The sequence below is a fragment of the Babylonia areolata genome, chromosome 28, assembly GCF_041734735.1.
Source record: "Babylonia areolata isolate BAREFJ2019XMU chromosome 28, ASM4173473v1, whole genome shotgun sequence".
In the NCBI taxonomy this organism is placed as follows: Eukaryota; Metazoa; Mollusca; class Gastropoda; order Neogastropoda; family Buccinidae; genus Babylonia; species Babylonia areolata.
The window spans coordinates 9,044,698-9,059,697 of record NC_134903.1 but is presented as its reverse complement, the minus strand read 5'-3'; the positions used below and the strand labels follow the sequence as shown (position 1 = coordinate 9,059,697).

General features: G+C 43.8%; 1 protein-coding gene across 1 annotated transcript in view; it reads right to left on the bottom strand.

The window, feature by feature from the left end:
- LOC143301778 (cationic amino acid transporter 3-like) overlaps nucleotides 1-15,000 on the bottom strand; it is a 125,155-nt gene that overhangs the window by 23,058 nt on the left and 87,097 nt on the right. The window contains exons 2-5 of the mRNA XM_076616169.1: nucleotides 13,774-13,919; nucleotides 12,388-12,507; nucleotides 10,984-11,179; nucleotides 6,572-6,686 (exon numbers count right to left, since the gene is read on the bottom strand). Coding sequence (XP_076472284.1) covers nucleotides 6,572-6,686; nucleotides 10,984-11,179; nucleotides 12,388-12,507; nucleotides 13,774-13,891 — 549 coding nt within the window. The 5' untranslated portion in view covers nucleotides 13,892-13,919. The remainder of the gene's footprint in view (nucleotides 1-6,571; nucleotides 6,687-10,983; nucleotides 11,180-12,387; nucleotides 12,508-13,773; nucleotides 13,920-15,000) is intronic.

Below are 15,000 nucleotides of genomic sequence, written 5' to 3'. Positions count from 1 at the left end.
AAAATATGACTACACACACACACACACACACACACACACACACACACACACACACACTGCATACATACATTTTGACAATACATGTGTATCTAACACCTACCCTAACACATACGCACACATAGGCAGGCACAAACTTACATAAACGCACGCACACACAATACACATTCATATACATGCATGTAGTTGTGTACACATACATATGTATACATACATAGTCAAGAACAGCTAACGCAAAGGAAGTGGACCTGCCACAATTGAACTTACTGCTGAGGGAAAAGGTGAGTTTTGAGACGAGATTTAAAAGATGCGAGGGAATCAGAATGACGGAGGTTATCAGGGAGCTTCTTAAAAACATTAAGAGGGTGTTTATTATGCAGGACGATGAAGGACCCACAGATAATAAAGGATTCACTCTCGTCCTCATCTTCTTGCACAGTAAAACAGCAAGAGGGGCTGACTTTCTCTGTCTCTCTGTCTGTGTCTCTCCCTCTGTCTCTCTGGCTGTCTCTCTCTCTCTGTCTGTCTCTCTCTCTCTGTCTGTCTCTCTCTCCGTCTGTCTCTCTCTCCCTGTGTCTGATAAAGAAACCACAAGTAATAAAGGACTCACTCTGTGACTGTTTATTATGCAGGACGATGACGGACCCACAGATAATAAAGGATTCACTCTCGTCCTCATCTTCTTACACAATAAAACAGCAAGAGGGGCGGATTCTCTCTCTCTCTCTCTCTCTCTCTCTCTCTCTCTCTCTCTCTCTCTCTACCATTGTGTATGTGGTGGGGGTGGGGGTGCGCGTATCGAAATTGACAAGACAGGGACAGGGTGCACTCCGTGACTGTTCATTGTGCACAGTAATAAAAGTGCCACCAATAAAAAAAATAAAAATAAAATAAGGATTTACTCTGTGACTGTTTGTTATGCATGGCGATAAAGAAGCCACAGACAATAAAGGATTCAATCTGTGACTGTTTATTATTCATGAATAAATAAAGAAGCCACAAGTAATAAAGGACTCACTCTGTGACTGTTTATTATGCAGAACGATGAAGGACCCACAGATAATAAAAGGATTCACTCTCGTCCTCATCTTCTTGCACAATAAAACAGTAAGAGGGGCTGACTCTCTGTCTCTGTCTCTCCCTCCCTCTATGTCTCTGTCTCTGTCTCCCTCTCTCTCTGTGCCTCTCTCTCTACCATTGTGTGTGGTGGGGGTGGGGGTGCACGTGTCGAAATTGACAAGACAGGGACAGGGTGCACTCCGTGACTGTTCATTGTGCACGGTAATAAAAGTGCCACCAATAAAAAAAAAAGAAGAAGAAAAAAAAAAGAAAAAAAAAAGAAAAAGGATTTACTCTGTGACTGTTTATTATTCATGAATAAATAAAGAAGCCACAAGTAATAAAGGACTCACTCTGTGACTGTTTATTATGCAGAACGATGAAGGACCCACAGATAATAAAGGATTCACTCTCGTCCTCATCTTCTTGCACAATAAAACAGTAAGAGGGGCGGAGTCTGTCTCTCTGTCTGTGTCTCTCTATCTGTCTCTCTGGCTGTCTCCCTCTCTCTGTCTCTCTCTCTCTCTGTCTGTCTGTCTCTCTCTCCGTCTCTCTCTCTGTGTCTGATAAAGAAACCACAAGTAATAAAGGATTTACTCTCGTCCTCATCTTCTTGCACAATAAAACAGTAAGAGGGGCGGACTCTGTCTCTCTGTCTCTGTCTCTCCCTCTCTCTCTGTCTCTGGCTCTCTCTGTTTCCCTGTCTCTCTGTCTGTCTGTCTCTCTGTCTCTGTCTCTGTCTCTCTCTCTCTCTCTACCATTGTGTATGTGGTGGGGGTGGGGGTGCGCGTATCGAAATTGACAAGACAGGGACAGGGTGCACTCCGTGACTGTTCATTATGCAAGGTAATAAAGGTGCCACCAATAAAAAATAAATAAATAAGGATTTACTCTGTGACTGTTTGTTATGCATGGCGATAAAGAAGCCACAGATAATAAAGGATTCACTCTCAATAAAACAGTAAGAGAGGTGGACTCTCTCTCTCTCTCTCTCTCTCTCTCTCTCTCTGTGTGTGTGTGTCTGTCTGTCTGTCTATCTGTCTCTCCTTGATCTTCCTGCATAATAAACAGTCACAGATTGAAGACAGGGCAAGAATGGCGAGTGGGGGAGAGGGCGGAGGGGTGCTGGCGAGGTGAGGACCATGTTCACGCATAATGTGGTCGTGGTCGCGGTGTAAGGGGGACCGTCAAGGGAAGAAGAAGAAGAGGTAGGAAAAGTGGTGTTTGGAGAGTAGGGAGAGTGGGGTGGAGGGGAAGGGATGTGTTGTGGGTGTGGTGTGGGGGGGGGGGGGGGGGGGGGGGGGGGGGGGGACAAGGAAACAGCTACAGTGCAGAATGTTGACGGGGCAGAGCGAATGCAGAGTGTCAGTTTCAGAGAGCTGCCAATCTCGATGGGGCCGGGTAGGCGTCATGCATATTCATGTTCTCTTTGTCAAGTGGAAATGCGCACGCCATTCGCTTTGGGTCGTGGGCCAGGAGGTGAGATTTGTCTTCCCTGATTTCTTTCTTTTTTTTTTTTTTTTTTTTGAGGATGTTGGGGTATGGATAGGGGTGGTGGTGGTGGTGGTGGTGGTGGTGGAGGTATGGGTGATGACTTCGATCTGATTGAGTGTGGGTGTGAGGGTGGTGAACTGGTTGCCTTTTGTCGATGCCGATCTTATTAAGAGACAAAGCCGCGTCCGTGTTGGAATTATATGCTTGTCTGTCTGCCTGTCTGTAAGTTTGTGTATGTATGTATGTATGTATGTATGTATGTATGTATGTATGTATGTATGTCTCCCTGTCTGTCTGTCCGTATGAATGTATACATGCATCTAGGCATGTACGAAAATACGACAATGATTTTAAATGTTTTAATTAATGCTCATGTTAGCCAATTTGTTCCCCGAAAGGGGAGGCAAGCATGCCTCCACTCCCACCCCCCACCCCCACCCCCATCTCCCCATCCACCCACCACTCACCACAAACCGACCCCTAGTACAAAACATTTTTCATTAATTTTCATGCTTGCCAATTTGTTTTTTTTTTTCCCAAAGGGGGAAGTAAGCATGCTCCCAGTCCTTCAACCCCCCCCCCCCCCCCGTACCCGCACCCTCTCCACCACAAACAGATCCCCCCCCCCCCCCCCCCCCGCAGCCCAACCCCCGGACATAGAACAGCTTTGGGGGTTAAATGTTTAACCAACACTGCTCTTTTGTTTCGTTTGTGTTTTTATACGCTTAGTTTCCTTCTCTGCAACAGAACAAAGACAAGAAAAACGTGTGGTCATCATTCACTAATTACAAGCATATCTTGCATCAACCAGCGAGCATTCCGGGCTTTTTTTTTCCTGCAGTGTCCAGGTCTTAGTCTTGGGATTTGTTGACTAACACGAGTTTCTCTTAGTCCCTTGTGCATTATTATGATTATGATTATGAATGTGATATGATGATGATGACGACGATGATGATGATGATGATGATGATGATGATCATCATCATCATCATCATCATTATCATCATCATTATCGTTATCATATTATTATCATTATCATCATCATCATCGGTTTCAGTTTCAGTTTCAGTAGCTCAAGGAGGCGTCACTGCGTTCGGACAAATCCATATACGCTACATCACATCTGCCAAGCAGATGCCTGACCAGCAGCGTAGCCCAACGCGCTTTGTCAGGCCTTGAGAAAAAAATAAATAAAATAAATTAAAGTAAATAAATAAATAAATAAATAAATAAATAAATAAATAAATAAATAATATAATGAAATAATAATAATAATAATGAAAATAAAATAAATAAATCGATAAATAAATACATAAAATAAATTGATAAATAAAAAAAAACAATAATGATGATAAACAAGCAAATAAATGTAAAAAAAAAAAAAAAATCAAAAAAAAATCATTGATTGATTGATTGATTGATATGGATACTTATATAGCGCCTATCCTCGGTCGGAGACCAAGCTCTAAGCGCTTTACAAACACGGGGTCATTTGCACAACAGGCTGCCTACCTGGGTAGAGCCGACTGACGGCTGCCACTGGGCGCTCATCATTCGTTTCCTGTGTCATTCAATCACATTTCAGGCACGCACACATACACACTCAGACAGACATGCAACATTTTACGTGTATGACCGCTTTTGGTTATCTACCCGGCCATGTAGGCAGCCATACTCCGTTTTCGGGTGCGTGCATGCTGGGTATGTTCTTGTTTCCATAACCCACCGAACGCTAACATGGATAACAGGATCTTAACGTGCGTATTTGATCTTCTGCGTGTGTATACACACGAAGGGGGTTCAGGCACTAGCAGGTCTGTACAAATGTTGACCTGGGAGATCGGAAAAATCTCCACCCTTTACCCACCAGACACCATCACCGAGATTCGAACCTGGAACCCTCAGATTGAAAATCCAACGCTTTAACAATTCGGCTATGGTGCCCGAAGATGATGATGATGATGATGATCATCATCATCATCATCATCATTATTATCATTACTTCTTACTGGCCGCCATTGGGTGTCCGGTATCGTCCACCTAAATATTTCAAGGAAAATGTTTAGACTACTATTTCACTTTAAAAAACAACAACAACAACAACAACAACAAACACATTCTGCTTGTTTTCTCCTTATTTCTGCTCATGTTATTGTTTGAGGAACATATACGTAACTAACGTGAGACCCCTACCAAACTTTGCTGAGTACTTTGGGGAGGTTTTTTTTTTTTTTTTTTTTTTTTTTTTTTTTTTTTTTCCTTTGCTGAAGTAAGTAACCAGTAGCAAGTCGCAAGCAGCAAGCCCGATGAGCAACTCGTACTCTACGGTACAAAACAATGGAGGATCTAAAATGAGCATTAATGAAAAGTGTTTAAACTTATACCATCCACTCCAAAGCCGCCCCTCTGCCCCCACCCCCACCCCCACCCCACCCCGAACCCCCGACTCCCTCACCTCTATTGCACGTAAGTTTTTTGTGTGTTTTTTTAAGATTCAAAGTTAACCCTTTCACCGCCAGTCAGTTTAGAGTGCAAATTAACCTTGTGCAGGAACCACAGAAAAGATGGTGTCTAAGAATAGCTGGGGATTCCCCTGTGATGTGTAGAAAAAAAAAAAAGGCCAATCATACCACTGAAAATTAAGAGCATTAGGTTCATGCACAAAAGGCCCATCATCTGGTTGCATTTTAGTGACATGGGTGCTTTACCTAGCTGGTGCCGAAATGCGACCATGGCGGTGAAAGGGTTAAACCTAGATGCTTCCCCCCCCTTTTTTTTTGTTAATGAAAACAAAGACGTCTGGGCTCGGATTTATTAACCACTCAAATCTAGAAGATCATGCATCGAACCAAGAAGACATTTAACGTGCAATGACGCATTGAAACAACGCGACTGGGTATCATCTGAACGGCCAGTGAGGAGTAGAGCCAATTCTTATGCCTGATAAGGCTGCGGTATCGTCCCCTGTGTGCTCGTTAAAGGAACTCAGTAACGGCAGTGAACTATCCCTCCGAGGTAAGTGATCCAGACAGACGTTTTTCAGTTAACTGGTGTTCTCAATCTCATTTATTTATCTATTATTATTATTATTATTATTATTATTATTATTATTGTTATTGTTATTATTATTACTACCTTTTTAATATTATAATTATTATTTATTTATTTATTTATTTATTTATTTATGTAAGCTTATCTATTATTTATTCACCTTTTTTCTTTCTTTTTTTTTCTCAAGGCCTGACTAAGCGCGTTGGGTTACGCTGCTGGTCAGGCATCTGCTTGGCAGATGTGGTGTAGCGTATATGGATTTGTCCGAACGCAGTGACGTCTCCTTGAGCTACTGAAACTGAAACTCTCAATCTCATCTCAAAAGTCAATAGAGTGACCTCCCTTAGCTGTCCACGAGAGGGGGTAATACTATGAATATGAAGAAACCAGTACGGCGAAATGTTATTCTTCAACAAGAAATGCGATAGATAGATGAATAACGAATGTTTGAAACTGCGACCTCTGCTTGTAATTACAGAGAGGTGCTATCCATCACAGGTTGGTGAAATTGTCATATAGAATGATACGGCAGAGAAGGAGAAAAAATCTTTGTTATGATTAAAAAAAAAAAGAATCAAAGATTGGTGCGCGTGCTCAGCTCTCTCTCTCTCTCTCTCTCTCTCTCTCTCTCTCTCTCTCTCTCTCTCTCTCTCTCTCTCTCTCTCTCTCTCTGTGTGTGTGTGTGTGTGTGTGTGTATGTGTGTGTGCGTTTGTGTGGAGAGAGAGAGAGAGAGAGAGAGAGAGAGAGAGAGAGAGAGAGAGAGAGAGAGAGAGAGAGAGAGAGAGAGACGCTACATTCCATCGTTAACCCGCGACTAACCACTAACAACATCAACTTTCCAATCGTAAACTATCCACTTATCACATCCAAGAAACGAAAAAAAGACAGGAAGAAAGAATGCAAAACAAAACAAAGCAAAACAAAACAAAACAAAACGAGGCAGTGCATATTCCTTCATGGAGAACTTACCTTCACGGATAGAAAAGAAGCAAGGGAGACAACCAGCATTATGACGCAAGCCAGCACATCCGGATGAGTGGCAAACACTTCCGGCAGCTGCCATGTTGCCACGCCCTCTGTTTCCCTGCAAGGGGAACAATCCATTCAAATCATTGATTCAGAAGGTGGACCGTGAATTGCCGAGCGTCTGATGACAGGGACAACATGGCAGTGAAAGAATGCATGATAAACAGTTAGTCAGTCAGTGAATCAGCCAGTCAGTTAGTCAGTTGATTAGTTAGTGCGTGGGTGAGTGAGTGATTGAGTCACTCAGTTACTTAGTTAACACACTACACTACACCACACAACACCACACCAAACCACAAAATATCACACCACATAAAACCACACAACCGCACACCAAAAAACACAGCACAGCACTACACAGCACCACAAAACACAACAGAACACAGTGCCAAAAAACACAAAACGACACAATACCACATCACATAAGGCAACAACACATAACGCAACACCACACATCACAACAACACACAACGCAATACTAAACAAAAAAATACATATATATATATATATATATATATATATATATATATATATATATATATATATATATATATATATATATATATATAATATATATATATATATATATATATATATATATATATATATATATATATATATATATATATATATATCAGTACGACACAACACAACAACACGCAACACAACACAATGCTACACAACACGACATTTCACCACACAACACTTCACCTCACCACACAACATCACACAACACAACACCATACAACACTTCACCACACCACACCACACAACTCAACACTGAACAAAACAATAGCACACAACACAACACTATGCCACACACCAGAACACAACACCGCACAACGCTACACGACACAACACAACACCACTCTACACAACACAACACCATACGACACGACACGACACAACACAATACCATACAACGCTACACCATACGACACAACACAACATCATACAACGCTACACCACACAACACAACACAACACCATACCACGCTACGCCACTCCACAACACAACACCACACCACACGACACAACACGACACAACACAAAACCATACAACGCTACACAACACAACACAACATGACACGACACAATGCTACACCACAACACAACACGACACAACACCATACAACGCTACATCACACAACGCAACACCACGCAGCATCACACAAGGCAGCACCGTACACCACTACACCACACCACTTTTTGGTTTTTTATTTATTTATTTATTTATTTATTTATTTATTTTTTCGTCTATCAGCTCGACGAGGACCATTTCAGTCATCGGCTTCGGATCCACTATGTTTACACATACCCAGATTCAAACACTCCACTGTTGGAGGCCGTTCTTTCTCTGTTTCTGGGCCTTGCATTTGGAATGAACTTCCTCTTTCGCTTCGTCAGGTCTCCGCACTCAGCTCTTTCAAGTCTGGCCTTAAAACCCACCTCTACCCAATGTAGCCTCCCTCCCCTGCCTCTTCCTTGTCTTCAGTTTCTTCTTCAGTTTTAGAGTTATGCGGGCGTGTGGATGACTGGTGTGAAAGCCCTTTGATTTGTCTCTGCACATAAATACCCTAATAATAATAATAATAATAATAATAATAATTTTTCTTCTTCTTCTTCTTCTTCTTAATATTATTATTAATAATAATAATCATTATTCTTCTTCTTATTATTATTAATAATAATAATAATATTATTATTATCATCCTGGGGATGGGGTTGCTGGGATCGGTGTGTGCGAAGAAGGTTGGTTAGTCGAGTCTGCTCCCTGAAGGTTCTGTGGCAGTGTGGACGGGGGATGGTGGAGGCAGTTGGGGGTTCCAAGGATCGGGCTTTCCGCGCCTGTCTCCGCTGCTCAGCAACAGCAGTCCTGGTGGCTTCACAGATCAAGGCACCTTTGAAAATGGCAGAGCACCATCCGGACCTGTCCACAGCTGCATGCTTCCATGTGTCTGGGTTGATGTTGAAGGCCTTCAGGGATGACTTAGGCGTGTCCTTGAAGCGGTTTTTATTGCCCCCATGGGAGGCTTGCCTTGTTGTCGCTCATCATATAACAGTTTCTTTGGCAGCTGATGGTCTGGCATGCGAGCTACATGTCCTACCCAGTGAAGCTGCGACTGCATGAAGATGGTGTGAATGCTAGGCAGACCCGCACATGAGAGGACCTAGGTGTCTGGGACCCTGTCTTGCCATTTGATCCCAAAGAGCTTTCTGGGGCAATACAATACACACACAATACACAAACTTTATTGTCTATACTTTGGCACAGAGATTTTCTTTTTGGCAGCAGCACATGTCCAACATAAGAAGAAAACAACAAACAAATTAAATGAATAGAAAATAAAAAGATAAACTAAAAATTAAATGGCACCAAATGGAGATAGCTATATGCAAATATACAGGTTACTGAAATTTACGTGCCTCTCCATTTCAGTCAGCCAAACCGCATTGCACATCTACCCCCCCCCACACACACACACACACCCCACGCACACACACCATGCGCACACACACGCACACATACACTCTCTCTCATCCCCTCTCTCTGTCTCTCTCTTCACAAGAAATGCAACTACAAAGATCATCGTTCATTTAATTTGATTTAATTTCATTAGGTTGTGTGGAAGTGGTTGAATTTCTTGGCATGGTGCTGGTGAACTGTTCAGATCTCACAGTGCGTACAGCAGCATAGGGAGTACAATTACCCTGTACACCTCCAGGTTATTTTCGAGGCTGGTGCCTCTTCTGTTCCACAGACTGTTGTGTAGTCGGCCAGAAGTGGCGCTGGCTTTCGCGAGCCTGGAGTTCATCTTTTCATCGGTGGTAGGATCTCTGACAGTGTGTTGCCAAACCACACTACACAGCCCCACTCAACACAGCACAACATTACAGCACATACCACACCTCACAACACCACAACACAGCGTAGCACAACACCACACCACATTATATAGCACAAACATCACACAACACCAGACCACACTATACCACACCACACCACACAACACCAGAGCACATTATACCACACCACACCACACCATACAATTTCACACCACACAACACAATACAACACAATACCACACCACACTACACCACACCATTCCACACTCCACAACAACACACAACTCCACACAACACCAGACCACAACATACCACACCACACCACACCATTCCACACCACACAACACCACATAACACCAGACCACACTATACCACACCACACCACACCATTCCACACCGCACAGCACTACACAACACCACACAATACCATACAACACCACACAACACAACACAATACCACACAACACAACACCACACAACACAACACCACACAATACCACATCACACCAAACATCACACCAAAACACCACACGACACTACACATGCACAAAACAACACCGCATGACACAACGCCACACACACACACACACACACACACACACACACACACACACACACACACACACACACAGCTACGTAATTCACTGGGGTCCACACTGATTCAACAACCAGCATGGCTCTCTAAACCCATTCCGGCTTTGTGCGGTTCATTACCGGAATCCGAACAGGCACAGAGCAGTCCCGCTGTTGAAAGAACCAATTTGGTAACAGCCACTGTTCCCGTTTCAGACACCGATACTGGCAACACAGTTCGAACCGAAGGCTGGGGGAAGGGAACTCACTAGCTAGCTGATTCTGTGGCATTCTTTCTAGACAATTTTCATCCCGTAGAACTCCGTCTCACGTAACTTCTCACATGGGAGTTTCTTTCCAGAGAGGGTGGTGATTCAGCTGCCGGTGAATCTCACCCTGGGTCGCCATACGAAATTTCACCCTGGAGATTTTCTTTTCACTTTGGTTCCTTCTCTCATTCCCAGCCAGTCTCTCTCCCTCTTGCACGATGAGAGAGTATCGATTTTTTTTTTCTTTTTTACATCAGTACAAAGACCAGAATTGTGTTTTGTCCTTTTACCACTAGTCGTTAATACTGTGTGTGTGTGTGTGTGTGTGTGTGTGTGTGTGTGTGTGTGTGTGTGTGTGTGTGTGTGTGTGTGTGTGTCCGTTTTTCTCTGTGAGTCTCTCTCTCTCTCTCTCTCTCTCTCTCTCTCTCTCTCTCTCTCTCTCTCCCTCTCTCTCTCTCTCTCTCTCTCTCTCTCTCTTTCTCTCCCTCTCTCTCTTCCCTCTCTCTCACTCACTCCCTCTCTCTCTCCCTCTCTCTCTCTCTCTCTCTTCCCTTCTCTCTGCCCCCTCGTTCTTTTACCCCCCCACCCCGCACCCTCCCGCCCCCGCTCCCCTCCACACACACACACACACACACACACACACACACACACACACACACACACTTACCCAGACAGAGTGTCGTTCACCATGTAGTCCAGATAGTGGCGCCAGGCTTTGGCGGCCACGGCGGCGGTGACAGCGTGCTCCAGAAGCATGGTCCAGCCCACCACAAAGGCCGACAACTCGCCCAGCGTGACGTAGCAGAACGTGTAGCCCGTGCCGGCCCGGGGCAGGCGGCCCGCCAACTCCGCGTGGCACAGTCCTGCCACAGGTCACCATCACGGTAAGCACACAGCAATTGGAGCAGAAGCAGCAGCAGCAGCAACAGCAACAGAAGCAGCAACAATCACAACAACAGCAGCAGCAACAGTAAGAGAGTTGAAGAAGAATGAGGAGGCTAAAAAAACAAAAACAAAAAAACAACAACAAAAAACAACAGGAAGAACAGTTTCCGTTTCACTTTCACAAGGAGGCGTCACCGCGTTCGGACAAATCCATATACGCTACACCACATCTGCTAGGCCAGATGCCTGACATCAACACAACTCAACGCGCTTGATAGGTCTGCATTTCATGTTTGTATATCTGTGTACCTATCAGGGTGAGTTTCTTTTTTCTTTTTTTTTTTACATAATTTTGTCAGAGGACAACACTTTTGTTGCCATGGGTTCTTTTTTTTTTTCAGCGCGCCAAGTGCGTGCTGTACACGGGACCTCGGTTTATCATCTTATCCGAAAGACAGTATAAACAACATAACAACAACAAAAAACGAAGAGCAAGAACAGCAACATCAACAATATCAGCAACAGCCGAAACTACAGCAGCAGCAGCAGTAACGACAACAACAACAGCAGCTGCTGCTGCTACTTCTACTACTACTACTACCACTGCAACGAACCATCATCATCACCATGAGAGAGAGGGAGACAGACAAACAGACAGAAAGACAGACGTACAGACAGACATATGGAGGGATGGCCTAGAGGTAACGCGTCCGCCAAGGAAGCGAGAGAATCTGAGCGCGATGGTTCGAATCACGGCTCAGCCGCCGATATTTTCTCCCCCTCCACTAGACCTTTAGTGGTGGTCTGGACGCTAGTCATTCGGATGAGACGATAAACCGAGATCCCGTGTGCAGCATGCACTTAGCGCACGAAAAATAACCCACGGCAACAAAAGGGTTGTACCTGGCAAAATTCTGTAGAAAAAGTCCACTTCAATAGGAAAAACAAATAAAACTGCACTCAGAAAAAAAAGAAAAGAAAAAAAAATATATATAAAAGGGTGGCGCTGTAGTATAGCAACGCGCTCTCCCTGGGGAGAGCAGCCCGAATGTCACACAGAGAAATCTGTTGTGATAAAAAGAAATACAAATACAAATAATAGGCGCACGGACAGAGACAGACAGACGGACAGACAGACAGACAGACAGACACACACACACACACACACACACACACACAGACTGACCGGCCAAAAGGGCGGTCACTCCGGCAATGATGACGGAGAGCACGGAGGATGGTCCCGCTTCTTGACGCGTCACGTGGGCTGACAGCACGTACACCCCGACCCCGCCACAGCTACCCACACCTGTTGAAGTAGGAAAATATGACACGGTTTCCCCCCCTTGCAAAGAAGATTCATTCATTCATTCATTCATTTATTTATTTATGTATTCATGTAATTATGTATCTTCTTATTTATCATCATCATTATCACCACCATCACCATCATTATCATCGCCATTATCATTATCATCTCCTCCTCCCTCTCCTTCTTCTTCTTCTGCTACTATTGATTCTCCTTCTCCTTCCATTCCTCCTCCTCCCTCTTCTTCTTCTTTTTCTTATTCCTCCTCCTCCTCCCTCTTCTTCTTCTTCTTCCTCCTCCTCCATCTTCTTCTTCCTCCCCCTCCTCCTCCATCTTCTTCTTCGTCTTCTCCTTTTCTTCGTCTTCTTCTTCTTCCTCCTCCTCCTCTTCTTCTTCTTCTCCTCATTCTCTTCTTCATCTTCTTCTTCTTCCTCCTCCTCCTCCCTCTTCTTCTTCTTTTGTTGTTGGTCTTCTTATCTTCCCGCCTCTACCACCCTTCGTGCTAGCAGTCTTTCCCACCTCCCCGTTATCTATGACATCATCATCTGCTTCCGTACTGTCTCTTCTTCTTTCACGGCTTTGATTGTTGTTGCCGACTCTCCACCTTATTGTTGTTTTCCTTCGTTTCATTGTGTGTGTGTGTGTGTGTGTGTGTGTGTGTGTGTGTGTGTGTGTGTGTGTGTGTGTGCTTGGGCTCATGTACGTTTATGTGTATTTGACTGTGCTTTCATATCTGTGAAACTGCATGTTTGGTGCATATCTGTTATGCATCATTGTTGTCTTATTTATTTATTCATCATCATCATCATCATCATCATCATTATTATTATTATTATTATTATTATTATTATTATTATCATTATTATTATTATAGTTGGGAGGAGCGCATGCCGGATATAATATTATTGTTGTTTGTAAAAACCACCAAATACTGACATGAATTACGGGATCTTTAACGAGCGAATTTCATCTTCCGCCTGCGAATACACATCAAGGGGTTTCAGGCTCTAGCAGGTCTACGCATCTGTTGACCTGCGACATCTGCAAATCCACCACCCTTTACCCGCCAGGCAAAGTGACTGGGATTCGAACCCGGAACCCTAATACTGAAAGTCCAACGCTTTAACCACTCCGCTGCAGCGCCCTTCTTTCGGATGATAATGACTCAAACCTGCGGAAAAGAACACTGTGATAACGTGACGAAATTTTCTACCAAACAGATGACGTAGACAGGTGAAAAATACGTCACCACTGACAGAGACTCACCCAGCCCAATGAGGTCCAGCAGGGTGAGGGACCTCCGGAAGGCCGTCTGCTGCAAACTGCGGGCGTCCCACCCCTGACGGCGACCTATCGCGTCCAGGAACTCTCTGCAACACCTCATGCTGTCCTGGGGAACCGGCCCTGAAACACTGTACACGTGGCCACAGGGTCAGCGCTGATGATGATTAATTTGTATTTGTATTTCTTTTGATCATAACAGATTTCTCTGTGTGAAATTTGGGCTGCTTTCCCCAGGGATAGCGCGTCGCTACACTACAGAGCCACCCCATTTTTGTTTTTTTTTCTTTTTTTTTTCCTGTGTGCAGTTTTATTTGTTTTTTCCTATCGAAGTGGATTTTTCTACAGAAATTTGTCAGTAACAACCCTTTTGCTGCCTTGGGTTCTTTTACGTGCGCTAAGTGCATGCTGCACACGGGACCTGCACGCAGGAAAAAAATACAAGAAAAGGGTGGCGCTGTAGTGTAGAGACGCGCTCTCCCTGCAGAGAGCAGCCCGAATTTCATACAGAGAAATCTGTTGTGATAAAAAGATATACAATTACAAAAACAAAAACAAAAACAACAACTACTACTACTACTACTACTACTACTACTGCTGCTGCTGCTGCTGCTGTTGCTGCTTTTGCTAATGTTTCTACTACAAATAATGATGATGACGACGATAACAATACCATTGCTACTACTACTACTACTACTACTACTACTACTACTACTGCTGCTGCTGCTGCTGCTGCTGCTGCTGTATCAGTGATGATACGATCATGCTGATGAAGCAGATGGTGATGATGATGATGATAGTGATGATGATGCTGATTATGATACTACTACTGCTGCTGCTGTTTCTATTGTTGCTGCTGCTAATAATGATGATGACGATGATGACAATAGCATTACTAGAAACTAGTACTATTGCTGTTGCTGTTGCTGTTTGTTTTGGTGTATGTGTTTTTATGTTCAATCGCCATTCATCCTTTTCTCTCTCTCTCTCTCTCTCTGTGTGTGTGTGTGTGTGTGTGTGTGTGTGTGTGTGTGTGTGTGTGTGTGTGTGTGTGTGTGTGTGTGTGTGTGTGTGTGTTGTTGTTGTTGTTGTTGTTGTTGTGTTGGGAGGTTTTTTTTGTTTTTTTGTTTGTTTTTGTTTTGTTTTTTGGGGGCGGGGTTGTTGCATTTATTTATTTAGATATGTATTTTCTTAACCGATTTCCAAAAGTGA